This window comes from Seriola aureovittata, chromosome 16, assembly GCF_021018895.1.
Source record: "Seriola aureovittata isolate HTS-2021-v1 ecotype China chromosome 16, ASM2101889v1, whole genome shotgun sequence".
NCBI classification, from domain to species: domain Eukaryota; kingdom Metazoa; phylum Chordata; class Actinopteri; order Carangiformes; family Carangidae; genus Seriola; species Seriola aureovittata.
This window is the reverse complement of record NC_079379.1, coordinates 4605750-4631851: the sequence shown is the minus strand read 5'-3', so window position 1 is coordinate 4631851 and position 26102 is coordinate 4605750. Positions and strand designations below refer to the sequence as shown.

Below are 26102 nucleotides of genomic sequence, written 5' to 3'. Positions count from 1 at the left end.
ACAAAATGATGAGAGAAAGGAATGAATGCTACGGTGTGAAACAGAGAGACGGAGGAGATATTGCTCGCGTACAAAGACGAGGGTTGGGGAGAAGAAGGAAGTGGAAAAGATCCCGTGGCGCCCAGAATCTCCTTCCTCCCTATCAAATGTGTTAGACCGTGGCTAAGGTCACCTCAGATGACGTCCATTTTTGGTTTTACTGTCCATTTCCTCTGCACTATGTTGTTTCTCTACAGCAATGTTGCAGAAAAAAAAAAAAAAAAAAAAAAAAAAGAGTATTTTCATTTCTAACCTTTTATGTTGTCAAAGGTTGGAAAAAGTTTCCCGGCAACAGATCACTGTACAGTCTGATTTCTGAACTCAATTTTACTTTAATTCTGCTAACCAAGATCCCAGAGCTTTATAACGTGTAGCTTGAGCACTATGCTACACCAGGGACACAGATGAATATTCAAAGTCTACACACTGACCTGGATGTATTCTTTCCGTCTATCCATGGTCATTTCTGTATTTTTCGTCAGTTTGTTGCCATTGGAAACAACAATGTCAATAACCTTTCAACTCTTTGCTCCCCTTCTGTAATTGGTCAGTTTTTGAAAACTATTGCTGACATGTAAGCACCTCTCAGAAAAGCTGAGTTTATAACCGGAGGCTTGGATGTGCCAGAAAAGAACATATACATGTACAGTGGGGTCCGAAAGTCTGTGACCACTTCATGGGAGTTCAATTGAATGGGGAAATGGTCTCAGACTTTCATATATACACATATACAGTGTTCATGTACAGTATATCTGTATATATGAGCCCTCAAATTGTGACTCTGTCCCTCAGAAAATACCACAAGCTCAATGTTTCAGGAGAGGAGCTCGGTGCAGAGATACAAACGATAACGCTGATGTTGTACTACAAAGCTCCCGCAGGTGTGTGTGTGATGGTGTGTGTGTAAGTGGTCCCCCGGGAAGTTGGTGTAAATGAATAGTGTGTCCTCAGTCAACCTCCCCTAAATAAGGTTTTAAGTGTAAGCCTCTGGCTTTGTTTTCTTGCTACAGCAAACAGAGGCGAACTCTGTCAGGGAGAAACTCATATTTAATATTTATTTTGTTTCATGATCTCGACACAGATCTGTACATCAGAACATCAGTTTAATGTGGACTGATATATTTGTATAAAGTGCATGCACTGTCAGACCTTGACGAGGTAACTGCAACTGTTATTCATTCTTTTTGCAATTAATCAATTCATTGTTCTGTCTACAGAACACAAATGTGAATCACAATTGATAATAAGAATAACTGATAATATCAAATGTCTTGTTTTGTCCAAACAACAGTCTAAAGCCACAGATATTTAATTTATTACAACGTAAGAAAAAGCAAAAGCAACAAATTTGTACATTTGAGAAGCTGAAACCAGCAGATTTTTGGCATTTTTTCTTGAAAATTGACGTAAACCATTCAATTAACTAATCGTTTAATCGACTTATTATTGCAGCTCTACTACCAAACCAACTCACTGAACAGTACAACACAAAAACTTACTTGCTAATATCAAGCTTGGTCAGTTTAGATGCTCAATAAGATGAACCTAATTCATCAGCACCCCTGATAACACAGAGGTTTAGAGGCTGAAGGAGCATTCGAGTGCATCTCCAAATATATTTATTTTTGTTCAAGTCTCTAATAAAAACTATTAACTTTAAATGTGAAAATAAACAGATTTTTGACTGAAAGAAATATGATAACTTTTGTTGTGACATTTATTTGATGACATTTAGTTCAAGGACTTCTAGTAGTCATTCTTCCAGTGTGATTTTACTTTCTTTTGCAAAACAAGTTCCAATTACTGATTTTCATTTGAAGGGTTTTGCTGCTTTTTAAAAAAAAAAAAAAAAAAACACAACAGATGATAATGTTTTGTTTAATTCAACCTCTTCTTGTATTTCATTAACGTCCTCTCACTGGCCTGAATAAAAGCTTTTCATGTGGACAATTCATGTGGTCCAACATTTTGTTGTGTCAGTCATAATCTTTTGAGCACATAATAAAACCCTCTGGACGAACTAAAGTGGACTTTTAAAGATGTTAGACTTTCAAGTTAAAGCCAGCAGCTGATAGCAGGAGGTCACAATGACCTTTTTTTTTTTTAAAACGAGAGACTGGCTGCATTCACCGTCTGTTTCTTCAAGGCTTGTGGAGCAGTTACAGATGTCGGCTACCTGAGCCCCAGGCTTCATACAAGTCATTTCAAGATAGACAGCTCATAAGGATGAGCGACAGGTGTTATATAGAAACACTGATTTCACAGGTTAAAGATTGAATATTGCAGTTTTGAGAAAATTGCAATTATTAGACTTGATATATGAGAAAGTATTTTTGCCCCATGACTCTGGTGCTCAGTCAGAAATGGCAGGTAATGTGTATTTTCCTGACTCACCTGTGCTTCATTGTCTTTGAGCAGCCGTTTGGTTCGCGCCCCACCGGGGTCGTCTGTCACGTTGAGAATCACCACGCTTTTCTTCTCCCAGCCGATGAACGAACCGTCCGTCATACCCTCCACCATGGCCAGGAAGTCCTCGTAGCCGTGGTGACGGGTGGTCACCACGGAGAAGGCGGTCCAGTCGTACTCTTCGAGCACCTCGAAGATGACCTCGAGCTGGAGCGAAGTGGAGCAGGTGAACTGGAGGTAGATGGAGCCGCTCTCCTGAAAAGAAGGACGCAGAGAGTGTGAAGCCATGAGGACATTTGGATATTCAGGTAGGTAGATGTTGCCTCTAAATATATGTTACAGTTTATAAAATATCAACAAAGATGAACCACAAGTAATGCTGATAACAAATCACTGTTACCATCTCTGACTCATGTTTGTTGCCTCGTTGCATCTATGTTACATTTCGAGATTTCAGCAATTGCTTTAGTGGATTCAGTGTTACCATAACCGATACAATCAGTAGTCAGGGCAACAAAAATAAAACCCAAGTGCTAATAACACATAGTTATCCTTTAAGGTTGTAAAAAATCCTAAATTTCTTGCATGATGGGACTGAAAGTCCCAACTCCAGCACAACAGTTAGACACACAACCGTTAAACAATAGGGTGTGGACTCTCACCTTAACTCGGTCTGTACTGATCATCAGATGCAAAATATGAACAAAACTAAAGCAATTTCACAGTCCCAAGACCAGGAAACTAACTTATCTCATTAACCTGTACTTCAACATGAAGTTGTATAATATATAAAATGTTTGTTTTACCATTTACTGTTTGAGTTGCCGCATGAACTGAATTAAATAAACAGTCAGAGTCTGAGAGTCATTCAGTCTCTCTTTTTTCTCTAGGGTTCCTGCTTGTGTGTGTATGTGCGTGCGTGTGCGTGTGTGTGTGGGGGGGGCTGATTGAATGATTAACTGTGTTGTTCCAGGGAGCTGATTGGTGCCAGCCTCCAGGCTTGCAGTTTTAAGGCCGGCTTCTTCCAGCTTCTGCAGGGGGGGGGGGGCCTCATCTCTTCCCACTTCCAACCAGCCTGCCAGCCAACATGTTCTGATATTGTATATAGTTGTTTATGTGAAATGTCAGCCCAGGTGCCGTAGGGGTGGGTAGCAATTTTGTTTAACCCAATTTTCTCTTGTTTTTGTTTGATTAGGAGTTAGGTTAGTGGCTTGTTTTTTTTGTTCCTCTTTTGTTTGAGTAGGTAAGTTTAGGTTCCTTAGTCTCATTTACTTCTGTTTGTTATTTTGCTGTTTGCCCACCCTGAAGATAAAGAAATCTTGAATAAAAACCCTAATGGGCTGTAATTCCTTGTGGCTGGTGGTTCTTGGGAGCTGGGAAGAGGGGAGTCTCTCAGCATTCATGTTGCGCAAGGGTTTCCCCTACGCCGGGTCGTAACACACCAGCTAACAAAGATCATTAACAAACATCTGCTCACAGGTTTAAAGTACTTTGTACAAGGTGAATCACCTTGAAATCGCTCTAAAATCTGAGCCCTCACCCAAACCAGCCGTCCCTCCCAGCTCTTTAACCTGACTGCAACCTTGCCCTAACCCAACCAGTCATCTCTGCTACACCTAACCATATCATAACCTAACCCCTAACCCCAACCACAGCAATTTTTACAGCTGTGTGACACTATGTGAAAGACTTCAGAATAGCTGAGTTTGCACTACCACCAGCAGGCTAGTCTGTTGGCATGTTTACGGTTGACGACTGACCAGCTGATGGCCCTGTGAGTTATTATTAGAAATGTATCTAGTAGACAGAGTGACTGTGTGTTTAACAATGTTTTTATTTGAATAAATAACAATGCCTCAGTGGACACATCACTGAAAATTATATGTTTTACTACAGTTTTTTTTACTTGTACTGAGTTGAGTCTCTTTATAAAATGGATTGAAATTTCTCCAGCCAGACACTCCGAATAGAGCTAGTGGAAGTCTTTAACTGGGTGAACTTGAGAAAAAGCTCTGCAATAATACAGTAATGAAAATGTAGTTTATAATGACGGGATAATGTAGATTTCAAAATCTGATGAACTAGAAGTTCACATGACTATTCACAACGGATATAATAGCACATTTTGAAGGGTAGCTGCTTGCTACAGTTCTTCAATTTCTTTCATAACATGTTTGAATCACAATGTGACTAAATCAAAATTGCAGCAGGACATTCATGCTATGAGCTATTTCATCATTGACCTCTAAAAAACAGGCAGACAAGCTTGTAAGGCTACAGAGAAGTAGCCTACCTCCTTTTTCAGTCACATGATCCTCAGCTTTCAGGTTGTAACCACACATCTGCTTTTCACAGTGACCAGCACCTCAATAACAGGATAACAGGGCTGCAACAAACATGACATTTTCTTATTTGGAAATATTAAGAATGAATTATCTTTCCGTCTTCATCTTACATACATGATTTTCCTGCACTGGCTCTGAGCACTTGGTATTCACGTATTAATTGCACACTGCTTTTCATGCATTGTAATTTAAAGATCATGGACGGGTGAACTCATACTGTTAAGTCTCCCAGTTATGTAAAAGTGCAATTGTGTCCATACAGTAGTGCTGTTCTCATCCACGTCAGCTCTTTTCTTTCAGAGGAAAAAAAAAAAAAAAAAACAGTCTCTCCGTCAAAAAAGTCCTTGGCATGTGAATGAGGATTTCAGTGTCAATGAAAGAAACAATGATATACTTTCTCCCTGCTGCTCCGGTCACATTTAATCTGGATAGATGAGTCACTTGCTGGCTGAAAGAGGACTTCATTTTTTCCTCTATTGTAACTAGAATAAAGAATCGGGACGGAGAAACCCGTGTAGGTTGAGCGCTGGAATGAGTGTGAGCTGTAACACTGACATACAGTGAGAATATGCCTGTGCGTTTGCTTTTTTGACACTGTCCAAAGTTTTAAGCAGTGTTGTTGACAATTAATTATTTATCTCTTTCCTAGCAGAAAACAAAGAGCGAGTATTTAAATTAATCATCAAGACTCTGTATCTGTGTGTATATGTAGATGATCAAAGAGGGAACTTCAGGGAATATCACGCCGCCTTCCCGTGTCGATGGGGCTCACCTCAGGTTATGCTGCACCGAACTAGGTCAAATTTCAAAACCTGCATCAGAGTTATGATGTAAGCTTATCTGTAACTCAGCTGAGAGTGGAGCATGCTGGGAGGGTTCCTTGTGGTTGTGGCGTAGCATGAAAGATAAAACAAACTTTTAGCGTCCCTCTGGAAGCTGGAGCTAAAATACTTTTTTTTTTTTTTTCTTTTTAAAAACAGCACTCGTGTCAAGTGAGCACTCACCAGAAAGAATGAATGACTGATGTTGTGTCCCAAGTCACAGTTTTAGAAGCACTGTTGGCACAGGGTTGATTGATTCTTGGTGTGTATCAGGAAAACATGCATCACTCAGTTTCCCAAAGGCAATTAAGACCTGATTAGAGTTTAGTTATACAAATATTTCTCAAAAGCAGAGATTACTCTGGAGGCAAAAATCCCCCCATGGGCAAGGTCAAAGAACCGTAGCTTTTCTAACTAAGTAACAAATTAAGTCAATCTCAGAGGAAAAGGCAGGAGACAGACTAAACCCTAGTACTCTGCTAGGAGTCTATTTATGCTAAATTAGCTACTAGTTAGTCCAGCTGTCTTTTTAAAATTCAAGCTAACATGTAGCTTTTAACAGGAGCCAGTTAGGGGCAGTAACCTTCCAAGAACATAACTGAATGAAAACTAGAATTACCACCTTGCAATTGTTTACTTCCACCATCCAGCCAAGTTGCAGGAAATATGGAAATTAACATTAGACACTTGTGTTAAATTGTGTCATAATAGCGTATGAATTTGTAGGTAATGACCAAAAATGTGAGGTCACCATGACCTTGACCTTTGACCTTTGTCCACATAATTCAAATCAGTTCATCCTTGAACATCCAAATTAATATTTGTGACAAATCTGAAGAAATTCCCTAAAAGGCAGTCTGGAGATATCAAGAGGCCAAAAACGTGTTTTGTGACATCACAGTTACCTTGACCTTTGAACTTTGACCACCACAATGTAATCAGTCCATCCTTCACGTTCACATGGACATTCTTGACAAATTGGAAGGGATTCCCTCGAGGGGTTCCCAAGATATTTCGTTCAGAAGAACAAAACTGTTTATTGAGGTCACAGTGACCTTGACTTTTGACCTTTTGACCACTGACCATCAAAACTGAATCAGTTCATCCGAGAGCCTAAGTGATTGTTCGTGCCAGATTTGAAGAAATTCTTACGGACAACTAAAAACATAATGCCAGTGTTCTTTATGCTACTCATGTTAGCAATTAGCATACTGGTGCTAGCCTGTTTGAGGTTTAAAACAACCAATGAAAATACCAGTTTCCCTCAATTGAAATCTTCTTATCATTAGCATTTTTATTTTAGGATAGAGGCAGCAGCACAGAGAGTTGTAGAAATGTACCAAAGAGACTTCACTGAGTCTAACGAGAGCAAAAGTAATTCTGCACCTCATCCGACTTCAAAGCCACCTCACCTCCCACCACAAACACAGCTGCTTTTGATTATGATATGTTCTGGCGCTGACAGCTCAGTGCCGAGCTGAGTGTGTTAACATCGCCTGTGACCGTAGCTGAAGTTACAGTTGTGTAAAATTACAATAACCACATCAAACTGTCGAGGGGATCCACTTAAAACAAATTGGCCAACTTATTAAATATCACACCTGTCAGGCTAAACTGCTTTGTTAGCTTGACCGTCTTATCACTAATGTCCGTCAGCAAAACATTACCTTTTGTCACACACAAATTACCCACTTGGAGAGATGACACCCATTAATTTAGTCGGTCACAAAGAGCAAGCAGTCATCGTTTGAAACGAGGTGACACACACGGGCTTGATCAATTAGATAGTGAATTTTGCCACAGACACTCCGGTCCTGGTCCAGCCAACAAACAAAAATGATCACAACATAAACACTACCATTGAAAAAAACATTTAAAAAAATATGTTTATTGCAATTACTAATACAGCTCATCTTGGTTGTATCATCCGTAGTACTCTGGATGCTCTCAGCGCGCGCTAAAAGCATCATATACCAGCATGTTCTCTTTACTCGGTGAAGAAAACCAATTCTGATGCTGATGACTTTAGGAGCCCTGACAGAACTGGAGCAATTCTGACAAAATTTGACTTCCCTCTTCTTCATTACTGCTTCATGATGAGGTCAAAGCAGCATGTTTCCTGAAATGCTTAGAATTTAGAAAATTACTGGTTCCTACAAGCGACTTCAGTCTGGAAGAAATTCACTCAGCTCCATTTTCTGGTATCAGAACTATGAGAGACAGCGACTGTTACATCTGCATTACTCGCAGGCAGGAGGAAATTGGTCACATCCAGAGTTGAAAGTCACATTTCTATTTTGAAGAGCAACATCTCTTTTGAGCTGTTTCTCTTGGTTTTATGGACCGCAACTTTCTGCTTCATGTCTCACTGCTCTCATCACCGTAGCAGGCAGCACCAAACAGCAGACAGAGTAAAGTTAGCAACCAGTTAGTGGAGCGTTTAGCAGCTGAAAAGCCAAATACTACCCTCAAGAGTCGATGGAGACCAAAATAGAGCAAATAGGAGCGTTAATACTGGACTTTCATTCATCAGGTGGCCAGAAAACAAGACTACAAATGGATGTCATTATGATATTCCTGTCTATCTCTACATTCACCATAAAATAAAGCAGAAAAAAAAAGATATTAAAAAACAGGCAAGTAATCAAAACTAATACATGGTAATGTATTTATGATAATATGTTAATGTTGTATTTACAGCTTCATGTGCTGCCTCCAGAGTCAGAGTAATTTTGAAGGCAATGTACTATTCCACTTAGGACCTAGATCTATTTCTTGCTTGAAAATGAATGCTTAATTATTTATTAATCAAACAAATCATTAAGTGTAAATTAAAAACTAACTTGCAGAGTCAATTATGTAATTTTCATAAAGAAACAGCCCCTTAAGAAACAGTTGTCAACCAATGATAGACTGCAGCACACATAATGGCTAGCAGCGTTAGCCATTGCTAAACTGTAACCCTTCAAATTAACCACTGATTTCTAATCTGAATCCCCAGAATTCCCACCTCAGACAGCAGAGACCTGCAAAGGTCAAGAGTTGATTTTACAGACAATTTACTCATCGTTTCTTACAGTCTGGGTTTCCTCTGCTAAGTCACAGACAGCCTTCACTTATAGTGTAAATGAAATTAAACGGGTTGATGATGCAACTTTAAGTAATCCGTTTTTTCACCTGTGGCTCTCGACCCAGGCTGGCTCCTCCCCCGACAGCAACCACGGGAACCCCCGTCTGGGCCGAGACAAACTCCAGCATCGGAGCCAGAGGGGCGCGGTTTGGCGGCGGTGGTCTCTCCTCCTCAAACACCAAACCCTGGAAGTAGAACAAAGGTTGCACAACGAAACAAAGCACATCAGACAAAAGACGTTACATCAGCCCTCATTGAGACACAATTTCATAAGCTCCTCATCAGACGTTCATGCATCAAAGCTGTCGTTTCTTTTATTCTTATGCACCAAACCCTGAGAATAAATTAAAGGCTGAACAAGTGAGCAAAATATATTGGAACAATGAGTAAGTCCATGTGCTGTTCACCGTATGCAAGATAACGGCTCATATTCTAGTACAGACTTTATGAACTGAAGGTAGCGGTGGTGGTGGTGGTGGTGGTTGGGGGGGGGGGGACACGCCGGAGAAAGTTTGAGAACCGCTGCTTTAAAAAAAAAAAAAAAAAAAAAAAAAAAAAAAAAATGGGACTGCTTTGCTACTCTGCTCGGCAATCAATTTTCACAGAGATATAATCGGAATTAAGTCCCTGCAGTGGACTGGCATCCTGTCAGGAGGAGAGTGTGTGTTGTACCTGCACAGCTTAAGCTGCTTCACACCACAGAAACAACAGATAAGCTCCTGGCTTATGGGCGAGGGACCTCAAGCTCCTGCTGGGCTTACAAACAGGTGTGGCTGCTGCAAACATGCTGAACTACGGCTGCAAAAGGAAGCAGTGTTTTGCACAAATTTTCTGGTGACCACGCCCCCCCCCCCCCGTGATTACCTTTCAAGAAAGACCTGTCAACAGCGTTAATGAACTCAGGATAAATGTATGACGTTCTGGCCGTTCCTTTATGTAATGATACGACGAGGAGCTGTGGTGATATGAGGCCGGCTTGATGACTGAACGCTTGTTTTCTTGTAGTGATTCAGGGAAGCAAATTGAAGCTAAGTGCAGCTGACAGCTCAATTCTCACAGGGAAGCATTTGATATGCTAATGGGCTACAGACAGGACCTGGAAATAAGATAGCAAATGTTACTTAAAAGAGTTAATATCATATTTGATCTAAGATGTTTATAACAAGACCCCTTCACTGTTCCGACATGAAAATAAATCGAGAGATAGACAGCTTAGACATGGATTCGACAAATACATGCATAATGTATAGTTTTACAGATGAATTAATGAATAGATGAATGAGTACATAAACAGAGTATAACATGTAGTGTGCTGTATTACCTCTGTCAGTATGATCACAAGCGGCTCTCAGAGATGAGGTTGCAAACTCAGATCTGCTCCCATCACAAGTGTCATACTACGAATGAATGAGTCAATGAATGATTCAATGGAGCAAACTCACACAATGAACATGAATGAATGAACAGAGAGTTTGTGGTTTCTGTAAAACACAACTTAATGAACAAAGGAACAAACAGGAAAACTATGTAGACAACATGTTGAAGGTCTGACGGAGTCAGTGTGTGTGTTTCCCGACTAGACACTTTTGAGGAAGGCCAGTTTCTCTGTAACATCTTGAGGTTAAAGGAGTTGTTTTTACATCTTGCTATTGCTACACAAGTTAGCATTTACAGCTGTTTACTTACCAGTCTTGGCAATAGCTTATAGTAGGCCGTCTGAGCAGCACTACTTAGTCATGGCCTGGACATTACAGATGACTCTGTATCGGAAAGTGCCGAGACAGTCCGACCTAGCAAGGGCTGGCTGGTTAGCATGCTAACTTCAGTAGAAGAAGAATGGAAGTAATAGGAATAGAAGTAAAACAAGAGGGTTGCTTTCCACTCCTGGAGACAGCTTTTGGCGAGTAAAGGAGTGAAGAGTTTGACGCTACACTCACAACGTATCTTGTAAACTGGCAAGTAAACAGCTGTTAATGCTAACCTGAGCAAAAACTTACAAATAGCATTACCAAATAGAACATTTGTCTTGTGAAGACCCATCTGTGGCAGAACTTTACGAGAGAAGATGTTAAGTGATAGCTGGTATTTAAAAGTTTTTGGAAATTTTGAAACTTTGTGGAAAAAAATAACTCAAACTAGGCAGCCAACAGAGGACCAGTGAGGGGAACACACAACCGTTATCATATAATGTGCTATTGCTAATTATGTAAGCCACATTGTGGGTTGACACATGTCAAAGTCAAGCTATACCATTGTATTAATTCCTGCTTTAGGTGCAGTCAGGCCTTCAGAAGACAGTGTACCTTAACTACTCCTCCTGTCTGTTTCTTGCAGTGTGTTATGGGTGAAGGGGATATTAGTTTTTCATCCACCTTTGGAAATGTTATATTGTTCAAGAACATCTGTGGAACATTGTCTAAACGTCGATGCTCCGAGGACTTCATATCACAGGTGTGTCACGTATGTGCTGTAGGTCTACCTGTAGTGGTGTGGTGGCCAGCAGCTCACACAGCTGCAGTAGAAGGCTGCCCGGGCTGCTCTCATTCACAGCCAGGTAGATGACGTTGGCCTGGCCTGACGGTGTCATCACCGTCTCCCCCACGAGCGCCGCCAGGGACAGGGATGATGGGGAGGAGGAAAACGAAGCCATTGCAGCTGCTCCTGCCAACGAAGCTGTATCCGTTACTCCCGTTACTCCCCTTCCTCCTCCTCCTCCTCCTCCACCTCCACCTCCACCTCCTCCACCTCCACCTCCACCTCCACCCGGACCGTTTCCCACACCGGGCCCCATCCCTGGCCCTGGCTCGCCGACCCCCGCGCCTCCCACCACCGCCGTCTCCGGGAGGAGGGAGGAGCCCGAGTGGACCACGGCGATGTTGACACCACCCGAGTCCCTCTCTCTCTCCCGGGGCCGGAGCAGCAGGGGGGGCGAGGGGCGTGCGGGCCCCGTGCAGGCCAGGACAGCCAATAGCAGTGAGAGGGCGGGCCTTGGGGCCACCATGGGGTAAAGGGAGGGCCAGTGGCAGCTGTCGGATGGGGGTTGACAGGTAAGACCAGGTAGGGTTTAGGGATTTGGGGACAGTGGGTGACGTCTGCGGGGGAGGAGGAAGGGAGGAGAGGTGGGGGGAGGGTCAGCGGCTCACAGTGCTTCACCTGATGAGAGGAGACGCTGGAGAGGAGACAGAAAGGAGAAACACCGTCATCATACTGAGGTCATAAGTCTTCTCTTACCATATGCAGAGCTTCAATAGTCATTGTTTTCTTCTGTCATATGTAAGCACGTGTTATCTCGAGTGGGACGTTTGATTTATGTGGCCCTTATGAACCATTTATTCTCCAGTAAACAATGTAAATAAATGACACACACACACACACACACTACTCATCCCTGTATTTATTGCTGCTCCTCAGACTTCATGTAAATCAGCAAACACAAAAAGGATTTCAGCCGAGCAGACGCCGCACACTCTTAATACTGTTTATATCCCTAATAATGAAAACCTGCTGACATTTAGTATTAAACAGGACAATAGAAAAAGTTAACAGATAAAGATTTGACAAAGCGCAGTTCAAAAACTCCGGAGTGATTACTGTTTCTCACCAAACGCAATGACTAAACCAAAATGATGATCTTGCAGATTAGTACTTTAATTGATGATATTGTACAATCAAGATGGATCTGAAGTTTTTCAGGTTTTATTCCAGCTCCTACAAGCACATGCGGCCATATTATAGAAAACTCCTAACTTGCAGATCCTATCTTAACTGTTTGGTTATCATGGTAATAAGGGTTAGAACCGGATAAGATGATTTTCCTGATAGGAAAAACGCCATTACAGATGAATAGTTCTGAAGTCAATGTTCATATCCTAACTTAAAACAAGAAAAGTGTATTACACAAGGTTCCTAATTTCCCTTCTTGCTCTTATCGCTTTTACACAAGCAACGAAACGTCAACAGGTGGAACTGGAGAGACTCATGGCAGACCCTGACAATGTGTTGCAGTTTGATGACAAAACGCCCACTAGTAAATACAGGCTACCCCTGGTCATGATCCTGCAGTTAGCCAAGCAGCTACTTTTTGTACATTTCAATGAGAAATCTAGGTGGTTACAGAAATACCAAAAAAGGTAAAAACTCCAGCAACACTTCCAATTAACAGAAGAACTTTATTAGACTGACAGGTTTCAGTTTGTGGCCTTCATCTGGGTCATCTTCATCAAGGTTTTCTGATGACCCTGATGAAGCGGAAACGTGTCGGTGTTGCTGAAGTTTTGATCTCTTGGGACTTTTTCCTTCCTCCATGCACCTTGGAAGTAGGTGAGGTGGGCCAGAAACCTTACTTTGTTTCTACACCAGGTTACAAAAATACCTCAGCGAGATAAGATGAGAAAAGTTGCTGGTTCCTAAAAGTTGATGGCCGATGTTGGATTGAGTTTTTTAAGATTTCCAAACCTGAGATAAGATAGGACAAAGTAAGATAAGATTGGATTCCTAAAAGGTAGTCAGGATTTGCTTCAGTAATACCAAACTGGGAAAAATCCTGTCTAATACTCCTCCTATATAAACTTAACATTTAAGAAAGGAGGTTTATGTAATATGGGTGCTGCACCCAAACCTGGGTAACAGAATTAAACTGAGGATGTTACCATGGCACTGTGTCCTATAAGTGCATGTCTTCTATACTACTCTGTACTACTGCCTTCAAAGCTAATACATACAAAAATTAGAAAACATACTTCCTGTATTTTTCCCTTGTTCCCACTCTACTCTGCACATAGAAGTGACGCTGCTACAAACTGTGTCAGTTTACTTTTATCACCTTCCTCAGCTGCTGTTGTCCACTTTCCAAGCCTAATGATTTCTTGTATTCAAGCTGCACACAAAAATATACTTCAATATTTAGCACTTACTGTACACCAGCAGTACTGTGCACTAATGGAGCATAGTATGGAATTCAGACACTGCAAAGGTTTCTGGCAGAAAAAGTCAGCAGAAAGGAAAAAAAAGCATGGGCCTAGTATGCAGGCCAGGTCATCTCCTCTGAGACACAAAGTTCCGAAGAGTGGTTTTTATTTCTAACAAATGTATTTTTTTTTTCCCCACAATCCAACACAGAATGAGGTCTGAGACACAGCACGCCAGCGTGAGGATGGGCTCAGAGGAACAGGCAAGAGTAGGACCAGAGAGAATAAATGGTGAGTACAAGCAGAATAAGGAAGCAGAGAAAGACTTGCAGGTGCCGAAGGGATAGAAGATGAACTGAGGGGCAGAAGAAGGGAGGGGTGGAGGGATTAGATAGAGGAGTGTATTCAACTGCAGTGGGAGGGCAGATGCAGTGTTTGTTTGTAAGGGAGAGGAAAAGAGTTTAAAAAAAAAAAAAAAAAAAAAAAGAGACCTGCATATGTATGAGAGTGAAAAGGAAACAGAGGAAAGGGTGTAAGGAAGGTATACAGAGCGTGACAGTATGTGTGTGTGTGTGCAAAAAAAAAAAAAGAACATGCAGTGCATCTGAAATCTGAACAATGAGACACTGCTTCATGCTACGGTATACATAATGATTCCTGGCAATGGAAAGCAATTTGTGCACAATTTGACATAATGGTGAAAGTCAAAACGTTCCAAATGAGCTTCAAATGTACAGAAAACAAAATGACAATGAATAAATTTTAGCAACAGCTTCCCCATGGCCCTGTATTTTGCACAAGAATCCTGTTGGGAAATTATGTTTCTTATCTTCATATTACCCTCTACTGATGCAGCTACACACACTTTCAAATCATTGTACTTTGTAGCCTAAGCCCTACTAATTACTTTGGATAACTTCAATATGCTTGTGGTATTTATCTCTCATTGATATTAATTAAACACATATATTTTGCAGCTACACCATCAGTATAATAACCTGACTTTAAATCAACCTCTATGCAGATGATGAAATATTTTCTGAGAGCTTTTTCTGGAAGAATGTGCCTCCAGTACTGCTTCATTAGATTTGATTTGTAGGTGATCTCTGGGAGGTGGAATTGAGGAACATCACAGTCTTGACACTTACAGTAGCTAAAGATGTCAAATATATCTAATAATTAAAACAATCTCATAAACTAGAAAAGTGTAACTTAACTCCAAGCTCAGCAGGTACTGAACCTGTCTGGTTGTTTCTAGTTTTAAGTCAGTTGATTTCTCAGTGCTCTGTTGTACATGTACATAGCTGTTTAATTGTTATGTCTCAGTTTGCTAATATGTGTTATGTGTGTTATTTCAGAGTGTATACATTGCAGTCTGGATCTGGATTGTATGAATTCATCTGTGTTTGCATGACACACTGATGAAAACTTCATGGTCATCTCCATCATCAGTATGTAACAATGAAGTCAAAGTGTACTGACCACATCCTGAGCACAGTTCCATATACTCATGAATAGTGAGAACTTCAGCCACTGGAGGTCAGCAAGGAAACCTGACCAGGAATGTTCTGCATTTATGTTTTCAGCAGCTGCAGTAGCATAAAGCCCGGACATACTGCCTGCGTTACATGTGCGTGGCGGTCGCGGAACATATTGGTTTCAGCCTCTCGCCTTGTTTACTCACATAAGACGTTCCCAGCAAAAATAAACAGGGAGAAGACTTGTTGGTATCAATATATTTCATCACTTTTCACAATAGTTTCAATGTCTAGGCTGTATCTAAATATGACACAGACATGAAAAGATAGAAATATTGTATTTTTTAACCATTTACCAGCTGCATGTGGATACAGTGGAGGCCACATGTACTGTATAGTCACAGGAGAAAATTAATCAAGGCTATAATTATATTATGTCAATAATTTAACAGGTGAAGGGATCTCTCTCTCTCTCTCTCTCTGTGTAACTCTGAATGAGGGTAAGTAAGGTTAATAAGGTTTATAATGAAAAGAAAATCAAACTCAATGTAGAGAGATAGGACTGGCAGTAATAGCACTGCAGCAGATACACTGGCGGTGTGGAAACACGCGTGCAAGCTGCAGCAGTTTAGCAAGGTAGCCGTCACGCACACACAACGCAGGCAGTGTGTCCCAGGCGTAAAGATTCACACACATTCACACATCTGGGAGCAGTCCCGCACTTACACAAACATGCAGTGAATGTTAGCTGCTCAGGGTTAAGCATCTTGCTTGAGGGCATCTCAACAGACGCTGAGGGAGTGGAGAAAGCCTTTTTTTCACACTCAGATTAAATGTTACAGCAGTTTAATAACACTGTGCACATTGTGTTGAGCTGCACTGAAGACAAGCATCGTCTCGCAACAGGCTCTTGAACACTGTTTTATTAAAGCGTCCCTGAGCAAGGCACCAAAGCCCTTTCCCGCTCATTTACTCTCTGTTAGACTGCACTACACTTTGCCCATGCATATGATCAAAGTCATCAGGACTCACAACCAATACAACTGACCTCAGTCACAGATACTTATGAGTTACTGAAAGTATGTTTCAGTAGGTTGTTGCCTGTTACAACAGTACGTGTTCACTGAATGATGGTTTCAAGGTTGTACATCATTCAGCAACTCCTTCATCAAGGAGCTGACTATTTATAGCAAATAGTTATGCAGTTACACTTAACAGAAAAGACTCTCTTTGAAGGAACTTCCAAATATCAGAGCAGCAATGTAGACTCTGTAGGTAAAACTAATTCCCTGCTGACAAACATGTGTGAACATTAAATCTTTACCTAATCAACAACATCAAAATCTTAAGAAGACACAGAAGGTGGAGATTAGGGTTCTGGAGCACATGAGCATGTGTCAGGTTGTAATGGCCACCTGCATGTATGTGAATGACGTTGCTAGTCAGCTGATGGTCGCAAAGAAAGGAAATGAACCAGTGGTTGTAAAGCATGAATGAAAACTGATGACCAGGTGATGCACGTGGGACTTCAGTATTCTGCTCTGTTTGGGATTTTGTCACAATATGGCCACGTTTCTTAACCCCAACACGTAATATGAATAAATGAATGAATAATAGATTTGGGAGCACATGACTTATATAAAAACTGACTGATGTTACGTCACATTATGTGTTAGAAAAGTTTCAGTAGACCATACTAATAGCCACTAATAACTAACATTATCCACAAACAATATTTACATACAGGCATGATGAAATTTATTGCAAGATATTTGATCTGAAAAGCTTTTTCTTTAGCTGTCTAAATCTGTTAAATCCGTCTTGTATTTGTAATTCAGAAATCTTTTGCACAGTCGATCGAATAAACCGGAAACGTTGTCAGTACAGAGAGCAAAAGTTTGCATTAGCATGACCGCTAACCCTATGCCAGCCACTGCCAGCTGCAAGCTAACAAACAACATAAACAAGTAATAGATGCTAACTATGCTAACCGTTCCGACACATCTGCTAGTCGCCAATTTTGTTCACAACAGACTCCTCATCTGAGTCTGACTGAGGCTCAAACATGTGGCTGAGTCTCTCGGATGTTTCCTCTGACATTAATCATCTTGATACGCACTGCTCTTACACCTGTCCCCAAAACCTTGCCAATACAGGGAGCAAGAGTTTGCATTAGCACAGCTGCTAACGCTGTGTTAGCCACTGCCAGTTACAAGCCAGTTTCAGCATGACCAGTTAACCACGCTTACCGTTCTGATGTCTTCAACAAACGCTTCAACAAGCTCCCGAGTCTGGGTCTGACTGAGGCTCAAACAGGTGACGAGTTTCTCTGATGTTTCCTCCTCTAACCATCTTGATTGTCTCTGCTCTGTCACCTGTCGACCTAACGCAGGCAGCAGTGGTGGCCGGGGCCCAACACCTGATCCAGATTTCTCCATGAGGAAGTTAGTGTAGATGTTCCAGCCGGGTTTTGATTTTCTTTTTTTTTTTTTTTTTTCAGTTTTTATGTGGAAAAACCATGTTGAACAAAATATAAGTCATAGCAGAGTATTTTAACATAGTTAAACACATGTCTGGAGAGGAGCTTCAATCACATGAAACCACTATAAAAATACCTTGAGATTGCTTAATGTACCAAGAACAAAAAAATGGACTGAGTCAGTGGAACAACGGAGCAACAATGGAATAATGGCAAGAAATGTAACCAAATGTTAGTCTTCCAGTCTCAGTGTTTCAAAACAAAAAAAGGATGTAGCATTATCCCAAAGTGGATCTAACTGTGAGCAGTGCACAGTTTACATTTATTCCATATGAAGGCACATTCACTGATGCACTACATTAATTCATTACTGTGCTGCTAAAATGTCTATGAGAACAAATTTCCTGAGTGAGAGCAGCACAGTCCCAGTGGTATCTTTAAAAGAAAAATCCATCCTCAGATCTTTTTACACTATCAAGTTCCATCAGCTGGATATGTTCAATACATTCAAGAAGTTAATTAGTGTTGTTATTTCCTTCTTTGGATGTACCCACTTTCTCCTCAAATAACCTCATCTCGGTTAGTGATTTCATCAGATTCCTACTGGAGTTTCCAGCAGCATCCACAGAAGGTGTGAAACATCTTTGTTGTTTTCAGCTTTAGATTTAAAATTTCAGGGGGTGAATAGATTGATGATAACACTCTAAGAGCAAGAGAATATGCTGGTCTATTAAAGCTTCTGCTGAGAGAGGAATTGTGATCTCAGCCACTATAGTAAAGCCTCACTCTCATGCAATACTGTCAGCGATGGAAAAGGCAGAACTGCAGGGAATCATTGAAATAAATTACAGCTTCAGAAAGAGCCACGTGCCATGTTCTCAGATGGATGAAATAACAGAAGCAGGAGTGAGTCAAGGCTCATTGTTAATGTACAATATGTAGAAGGTGAACATCTAAGACCTTCAACTGCAGCTCAGCTCAGGCTTCCCTGTGAAGGTTTCATTGTGTTCTAATGGAACTGTAGTGATCAGGAATCACAAAACATGGTGTAAGATACATCCACCAAGTCTGCCTTTCTATTGCTTTCTATTTTTCAAAAAGTCGATCCACAAACAAACATCTTTTTTACAGATACGGATGAGACGTACACGTAAGATTTTAAAGTCATGGTTCGAACAATGCCAGACGACCTGAGCAATATTGAAACAGAGTGCAACAGTAACTTGGATAAATACAACAAAGACAATGACTTTGACGCAGCTGCTAAGCTGCTAACCAGCTAGCCAGCGGCTCAGGGTGAGATATGTCGGAGGAGGAGAAGGATCGGCGAGCCAGTATCACCGCTAGATTGACCTGATGCAGTGCTGTCAGTAAACCTTTAATTCTCAGCCTCTGAAGCAGATAGTAACATGAAATAAAAACCATGTGAGACCTTAAACCTTTGGCTTTTATTATAAATCACTGACTTCACTCCAATGTTAAACCTAATCATTTTATTTCATGTTTCTATCTGCTTCAGAGGCTGAGTAATAAAGGTTTTAGTGAAGAAACCCTCAGGTTCTAGGAGATGGTGTTTAACAATGCTCAGGTTTTACAGGACGCCTTAGGTCTCAACGGGTTAATGTGCGGATGAAACATAAAACATTTCTTCTCCACATGGCCTTGTGTGTTTCAAAGTTGCTGAATGAAAAATGGTGAAAAATAAGCAGCTACCAAAGACGTTATTTCCTTTGTAAACAACTGATCCGGTGCAATTGGAAAAAGGAGAAAATAGCAATTTCCATCTTGCAGTCTTGACCTATTTAAAGGATGTCAAAGCTCTTCTAATGCAGAAAGAGGGTACAGTCCGTTCATCCCCTGTGGCCATTTTAAAATACTGCAGTCCAGCATGTCTCAAAACCTTGTATAGCACGTGTAACATCTGAAAGTACATAATCACTCAAAAACTTTTCCAAGAATTCAAAATGGTAAGCAGCTGCAGGCTCAATGCGATGCAAAGGTACAACTGAAACATTTACTCGCTTGTTGGAGTGGAGAAGATCAAAATGAGAGACGGCCCGCAGCAATTCCCACAACTGCTTTAACGGTCAGTTTACTGATGCTGAGGAATATGGATGGATGGATTTCTTCACTGCTCACTTTGAGGCTACTGGACTTCAAGCAGACTGTTTAAAGAGGTAAGTTTTGGATTGTCAGAGGACCGGGCTGTTGAACTGAAGAGCGCATACACACTATAGAAATCCCTCTCCCAATTCAGCACAATGTAGTTGAATATCTAAGTCATGAAATAGACATAAGGTCCACAATAACTTCAGAGTGGGGCTAAACAATACCTTTGTGATGAGCTGCAACAGTGACTGAGCCAGGCCTTATCACCCAACGTCAGCGTTGGACGTCACTAACTCTCTTGTGGCTGAATGGGAGGAAATCCCTGAGGCAGGTTCCAAAATCTTGTTCCCAGAGGATTGGGGGCTGAGATAGCAATGAATAAATTACTGTATATCATTGTATCATATTATATTGGAGCCACAATGAGGATTGTAAATCTCCCTTTTTCTCTTGTACGAAGAAAATTTGTGCAGACTTGAATTTTCTAACAAATGGATTCACAAAGAGATTGGTTGAATTATGTTACAGTTACATTAGCCAGGAGTTAGGCGGAGTCAGTCACTGCCAAAAAGGCGACGGAGGAGCAGCCCACTCTGAGCTTAAAAAAGAGCTTCATGGAGGTTACGTCCATCTTTATATACAGTCTATTTAAGCTGAAATCCCTGATTTATCTCCTAGCTGACTTTTGATGTTATTGTTAATGCTTTGAAACACAAAGCTAAAATGGAGCTGCAAAGCAATTTTGGGTGCTATCAGACAAAATCACAAACTTATCCAAAGAAAAAAAATGAGATGATAATAAATTTCTGTAAATAAAAATAAATTTTGTACCTCTGATTTTATCCGTCCAGCATCATGAGTCCATCTGGATGAAAGTGTAATAACGGCTGAAGGATGCACAGAAAGTCTGCATGTGAATCATACCTGTTATGCTACATAGTTTTAATACCAGCCATTAGTCATATTGTTGGCCTTGGCTGTGCTGTCTGTGCAGGCTCAAGCTGCTGACACTCATCAGCCTTGGATACATGGAGAATGTGAAGCAGTCTGAGGACTGCAGGCTGCCAAACAGCAGAGCCAGACAGCTGGCAAGGCACTGGCACGCTCCTCAGTGGTTGGATCTCCATTTGGAGGAAACAGTAAATGCTGCAACCTAAACTGTCCTGGTATTATTTAAACATTTCTTTGCTTAGTGTTGAAAGGTCTTAGAGATCACATACTCTGCTTTAAGAGAAGAGATAATCACAGATGCGGCAAGCTCACCTGTTATCACTTTATTCACCTGTCTAAGCTTTTTTATAAAGTAAAGTTGCTCTGTGCATTAAATGAAATTGGTATATTCCATAAACACAGTTTTCTAAGAAAAGAAATTTCGTTGTGTAAATAAGAAGTATATTATGGCCGATGTTGTCAGTTTGATTAATGATGATAAATGTTCCACGTAATCTTTTTTCCCCAATCTTCAGTTTGTTCTAGTCGTTATATTTTCTTCAAAAATCTTGCTGTATGCTGCTGCTGTGACCCATTTTCCCATCAGTATCATTTAAATCTCATCTTGCTTTACGTCGTCTTATCTTTTCAGAAGACAAGATTATCTTCTCTGTATCGATTAAAGTTAACACGAGTGTTTGTGTCTATTTGTGTAGTGAGAAGAACTATTGAAAAGATTTTCTTCCTCTTACCGGCTCAGTGGTGTAGCAGAGATGTTGAAGACAGAGACTATGGGTGGGTTATTCTAACCTGACAAGTTGGGAATTTGTAAAAAGGTAATTTACTAGTGACCCCAATAACACATGCATGCATTATTCTTTATACACTTTAGATGTTTATCTTTTTGGCTTGCAAAGACAGAATCTACAGGACCGAGTCTTTACATGTACTGGTACATTGTGCTCTTGCCAGACACAAATATTTAATTAGATACATCCGAATAGGAAACAAGAAAATGTGGAAAATAAGTCCACAAATGGTGTAAACCTTTCCCTGATCGGTAGGAAACTAATGGAATGGTAACCTGGTGACAGTGCCGTTTGTGCCGTACACATATTCTCTGTTCTCTTTCTTCCAGTAATGGTTTAATTCAGCGACAACTGTGGTTACTGATGATAACAGCAAGCGTGTTTTTAATGATACAGAAAAAGTGGGGCGTCGAGTAGCTGGTTGAGCATCCGCCCCATGTGCAGAGGCTAAGGTCCTCGCTGCAGTCGGCCCCGGCTCAGATCCCGCATCGGACAAGCCCTTTGCTGCATGTCATTCCCCCTCTCTCTGCCTCCCCATTTCCTGTCTTTCTCTACTGTACTGCCAATAAAGGCATAAAAGGCCCAAAAAAAACAAATAAATAATAATAATAATAGTACAGAAAAAGTCCCAGAGTCCCAAAATGACACATGCATGGACCACTGGGGGACAGCAAACAGACATCGAGAAAGTCAACTGGTGTTTCTGTAAACAAATGTCTCAAGTCACATAGTTCCATGCCCGGATGTTGCACTCAAAAACAGGCAAAGGCTGGAAAACTTCTCACCCGCAACAGTCGCCATCTTGGCCAGTGAGCGTACACTGTACACAGTGTACTACATGTGAGTGTAGCGACTGAAGACACAGCAAAAGTCACGTTTTACAAAAGAAAACTAAAGAAGACAGTTGACAACAGCAGTAACAGCTAATGTCCATTGACATAGAGGCATCTTTTCCTTTGGGTCTGCAGTTTTAATTGTGTTTGGGAAAGGCAGACAATGAAATCACCCGCTTATAGAGGCGATTACAGAATGCAAATAAAGTGAATATCATAGGTGCATAATAAATGCCCATAGGGCTGAACGGAAGCGAACCCCTAACACACTAGCCAGCCAGGAACAGCTATCAGCGCTATTCAGTCACAAAAGCTCTCCCAGCAAGCTGACCGTCTAACGCTGGAGGATGATAACACAGTTTATACGAAAGATGTGTTTTTGTACGGTCGACTCTGGTGCTGCAAACAATGTCTCTTTGAGAAACAGTTTATTCTCCCAGCAGAGCAAGGTTATATATACGTGGATGGTGCAACGCTAAACAGGTTATGAGCTTCTCCTGCTCTGCTCTCTGGCGCTGTCAAGATGTATGCTCATGCTGTAATGTTCTCTCTAAAATGTGGCTGTTTTAAATGCTGGTGTCACGACTTATTGCTGAGAAATAGCAGCCATAAATAGTATAAGAAATGGAGTTAGATGAGGAAAAGCTTAACATTTATAACTTTAAAGGTGAGGTAGAGATGTTGGACATATTCGCATGGAGCTCAGTACCGGTGTGTTAGAGTATAGGCTGCTGCTGGACTGGACGTTTAATGGGTCTTAATCAAAACCAGCATGGAGAATCAGAAATGAACAGCTGTGGTGGCAGTGAATGAGTCAAAACCTGCACGCGAATTAAACCGTTGTTGGAAAAACAAAAATGCATCCTACACAAAAGCCCTCTGGAGGGATTTAGAACAAGAAACGCTGTCAAAAAGGGCCGCTCACGGGGCGGTAGATGCTGGAGCATATTGTGGGTTTAGCACGTTGCGTAGCTGGTGTGATGGATTTTTTTTTTTTTTTTCCTCTGTGCTTGTGTGAAGGCTGCTAATGCATGATTGATCATCAATCAGAGACGCAGGGGGATGCAACCAGACATGGAGCATTTGAAACATCTGCAACTCTGAAAGCGAAAAAAAGAAAGAAAGAAAAAAAAAAAAACTAAAATCCTTTGTAGAAACTGTCAAACCACATGAATTTAAACACTTAAAATCTGCCGCGTAAACAACACAACAGCTGCACTCCAACAAAGCTTTACAGGTTCGTGTGCGCTTGGGCTTGTGTTCGTGGTTGTTTCTGCGCTGTTCCCGAATGTGATGCAGCGTGTGCGCGCTTATGTGACTGTGTGCACAGGGGGAGTGTGATTTGTGAGGGAAATAATGGCCACCATCAACAGTCTCTCAGCAACGAAGACAAGGTTTATTGATGTAGAAGAAAAAGACATAGACAGATAGATAGATAGATAGATAGATAGATAGATAGATAGATAGATAGATAGATAGATAGATGCAGAAATATAGTAATAGAGATATTTCTCTGGGGGGGGGGGGGGGGGGGGGTCGGGAGTCTACACTACAATCAATCAACATCAATTTAGGTCAGCTCATCCACAAAGGCGAGTACAGTACACATCCTCGGGAGCTTGATCCTCCTGCTCCGAGGGCACAGCGATCACAGCCGCTCCCCTGCGTCTTAATTATATCTACTTATGGCACCCAGGAGTTTCACGTTACTGTAGGTTTTCCCTCCTTTAATATGTTTTTTTTTTTTTTTTTTTATGAACTTGCTGCGCTCATGTTGGCACCACAGTCTGCCCCCCTCCTCCTCCTCCTCCCCCTCCTCCTCCTCCAACTGTGTGCTGCGACATTATGAATTAGCTTTGCAGTGTTCTGCCTACATCTCTTGGACCAGTCATGGCGGGTTTTAAAGGATATAGGAAACATAGAGGTCTTACTCATTGTGGATTTTTACAGCTTTTTTTGCTTTGTTTACTTTTCTTGGTTGTCTCTCTGAGAAACATGGAGCTGCTGTAGAGGGATTCCAGCGATGTTTTTTTTTATAATGAGCATGTTCTCTTCATTGTGACACAGCCGTGTCTCCTAGAAACTGCTCTAAGGTAGTTTTTTGATGAGCTGCATTCATTTACACAGGAAGAGGGCTGAGTTTGATGACGGGCGTGCAGAAGGCGGGGACCAAGAGACCAGAGTTCACGTCTCATTCTCACGTGTGATTGGGTTTCGGCACAAAAGCACTTAGGGTATCTGAGTCTGATCCAATATCTTTACGTATGTTGATTAATGATGGGCTGTGTGATACTTTGAAATTACAACTGTAGCTGGCTAAATTTGTCTCAACTTGTTTTCTAGAGCTACTACTGAATGTTCAAAACTATAACGTTGATCAGCTATCAAGACTATGAGAGAAGACCATGAGTCCTCGGCCCGGGCTCGAATCCCGCATCGGACGGCCCTTCGCTGCATGTCATTCCCCCTATCTCTGCCTCCCTGTTTCCTGTCTCTCTCCACTATACTGTCCAATAAAGGCATAAAAAAAAGCCCAAAAAATATACTATATATAGTATAGTATATATATATATACCACCCAGCTGTGGTAAGACACAGCCAGTTTTACAACAGCAGGTTGAAGTTGTGATCCAATTCTTGTTTTGCCTCTATTCCTATCACTTCTTTTCTTCGACTGAAGTTAGCATGCTAACCAGTTAGCTCTGGTCTTGGCCTTTTCTGTAGTGAGTCACTGTAGCATCCGATCTGCGCTGAAGAAGTAAGAGGGTGTATGATGACCTCTTGTTTTATAAAGGCAATGATGGCTGAAGGTCTCCATCAACCACCACCTGCCTCTCGTCCTCCCGAGAAAGACGTTCGGTGGTGGAGAGAACTTACAGATAGCCACAGACTAAATCAGGTTATCCTTCATCCAATCATATCTGCCACATACATGTATGGAGACTCTTGGATATCTAAACCTACAAATGAGCTCACATCTTACCGAACTCACGTTCTAGATCCGAGCAGTAATGAAACACTTTTCATTAATGTTTTTCAGTGATTTATGAGCAAACATCTCTGGCAACAAAGCAAAGCAGAGTGTAAACTGTGGTATTTTCCTTTAAAGAACCCTGAGTGTGAGGACTAAATTGTGTTTTTCATGATCAATCAATGAACCCACACAGCTCAACAATGTGCTTCCTTCCTCCCCTCATCTCTCTCCCCTTTCTGTTTCCTTCCTCTCTTTCCTCCCATTTTCTGTCTAACCTAAATCTCCTCTCTCCATCCTTTTTTTCTAACCCCCCGCTACTCATGCCTCCTCCTCTCCTCCTCTTCCCTTAATCTCTTCTCCTCCTTTACTATGCCACCCATCATCCTCCTCCTCCTCCTCCTCCTCCTCCTCCTTCTCCTTCTCCTCCTCCACTGCCTTCTTCCCCTCTTCCTCCTCTTCCTCTCCTGTGGGCCATCAGAATTCATTACAGCCTGAGCTGATTCATGGCTCAGTCCCACATCATTGGAGAGCATGGAGGCATGCCTATAAATCTGAAGCTACACGCTTACACACACACACACACACACACACACACACACACAAAAATACACTGCATGCATACATATCAGCATATCAAAGACATGGATAAATGGACAAAGTGCATGAAACAGAGCGTGAACATGGACACACTAATACACACACACAAACACACACACACAACATGCAATTACACCCACACATGTAGAAAGCCATCAGCAGTGTGTGCAGCGTCTACCCTGCGGACCATCATTACAGGCAGCAACCTGCTGTGTGTCCTACTCTGTACATGGGCGGCAAATGAC

The 26102-nt window shown here is 41.4% G+C and overlaps 1 protein-coding gene and 1 long non-coding RNA gene across 3 annotated transcripts in view; both read right to left on the bottom strand.

The window, feature by feature from the left end:
- Positions 1 to 11435, bottom strand: part of grin2da (glutamate receptor, ionotropic, N-methyl D-aspartate 2D, a) — a 140775-nt gene extending 129340 nt beyond the window's left edge. The window contains exons 1-4 of one of the 2 annotated variants that reach the window (XM_056399409.1): positions 11221 to 11350; positions 10063 to 10138; positions 8789 to 8926; positions 2434 to 2700 (exon numbers count right to left, since the gene is read on the bottom strand). In XM_056399409.1, the coding sequence (XP_056255384.1) occupies positions 2434 to 2700; positions 8789 to 8869 (348 nt within the window). In that variant the 5' untranslated portion in view covers positions 8870 to 8926; positions 10063 to 10138; positions 11221 to 11350. Of the gene's footprint in view, positions 1 to 2433; positions 2701 to 8788; positions 8927 to 10062; positions 10139 to 11220 lie in introns of both variants that reach the window. The other variant, XM_056399408.1, reaches the window with a different exon arrangement.
- Positions 11436 to 11515: 80 nt separating this feature from the next.
- LOC130183224 (uncharacterized) overlaps positions 11516 to 26102 on the bottom strand; it is an 87121-nt gene continuing 72534 nt past the window's right edge. The window contains exon 3 of the long non-coding RNA XR_008829793.1: positions 11516 to 11910. This is a non-coding gene — a long non-coding RNA (uncharacterized LOC130183224). The remainder of the gene's footprint in view (positions 11911 to 26102) is intronic.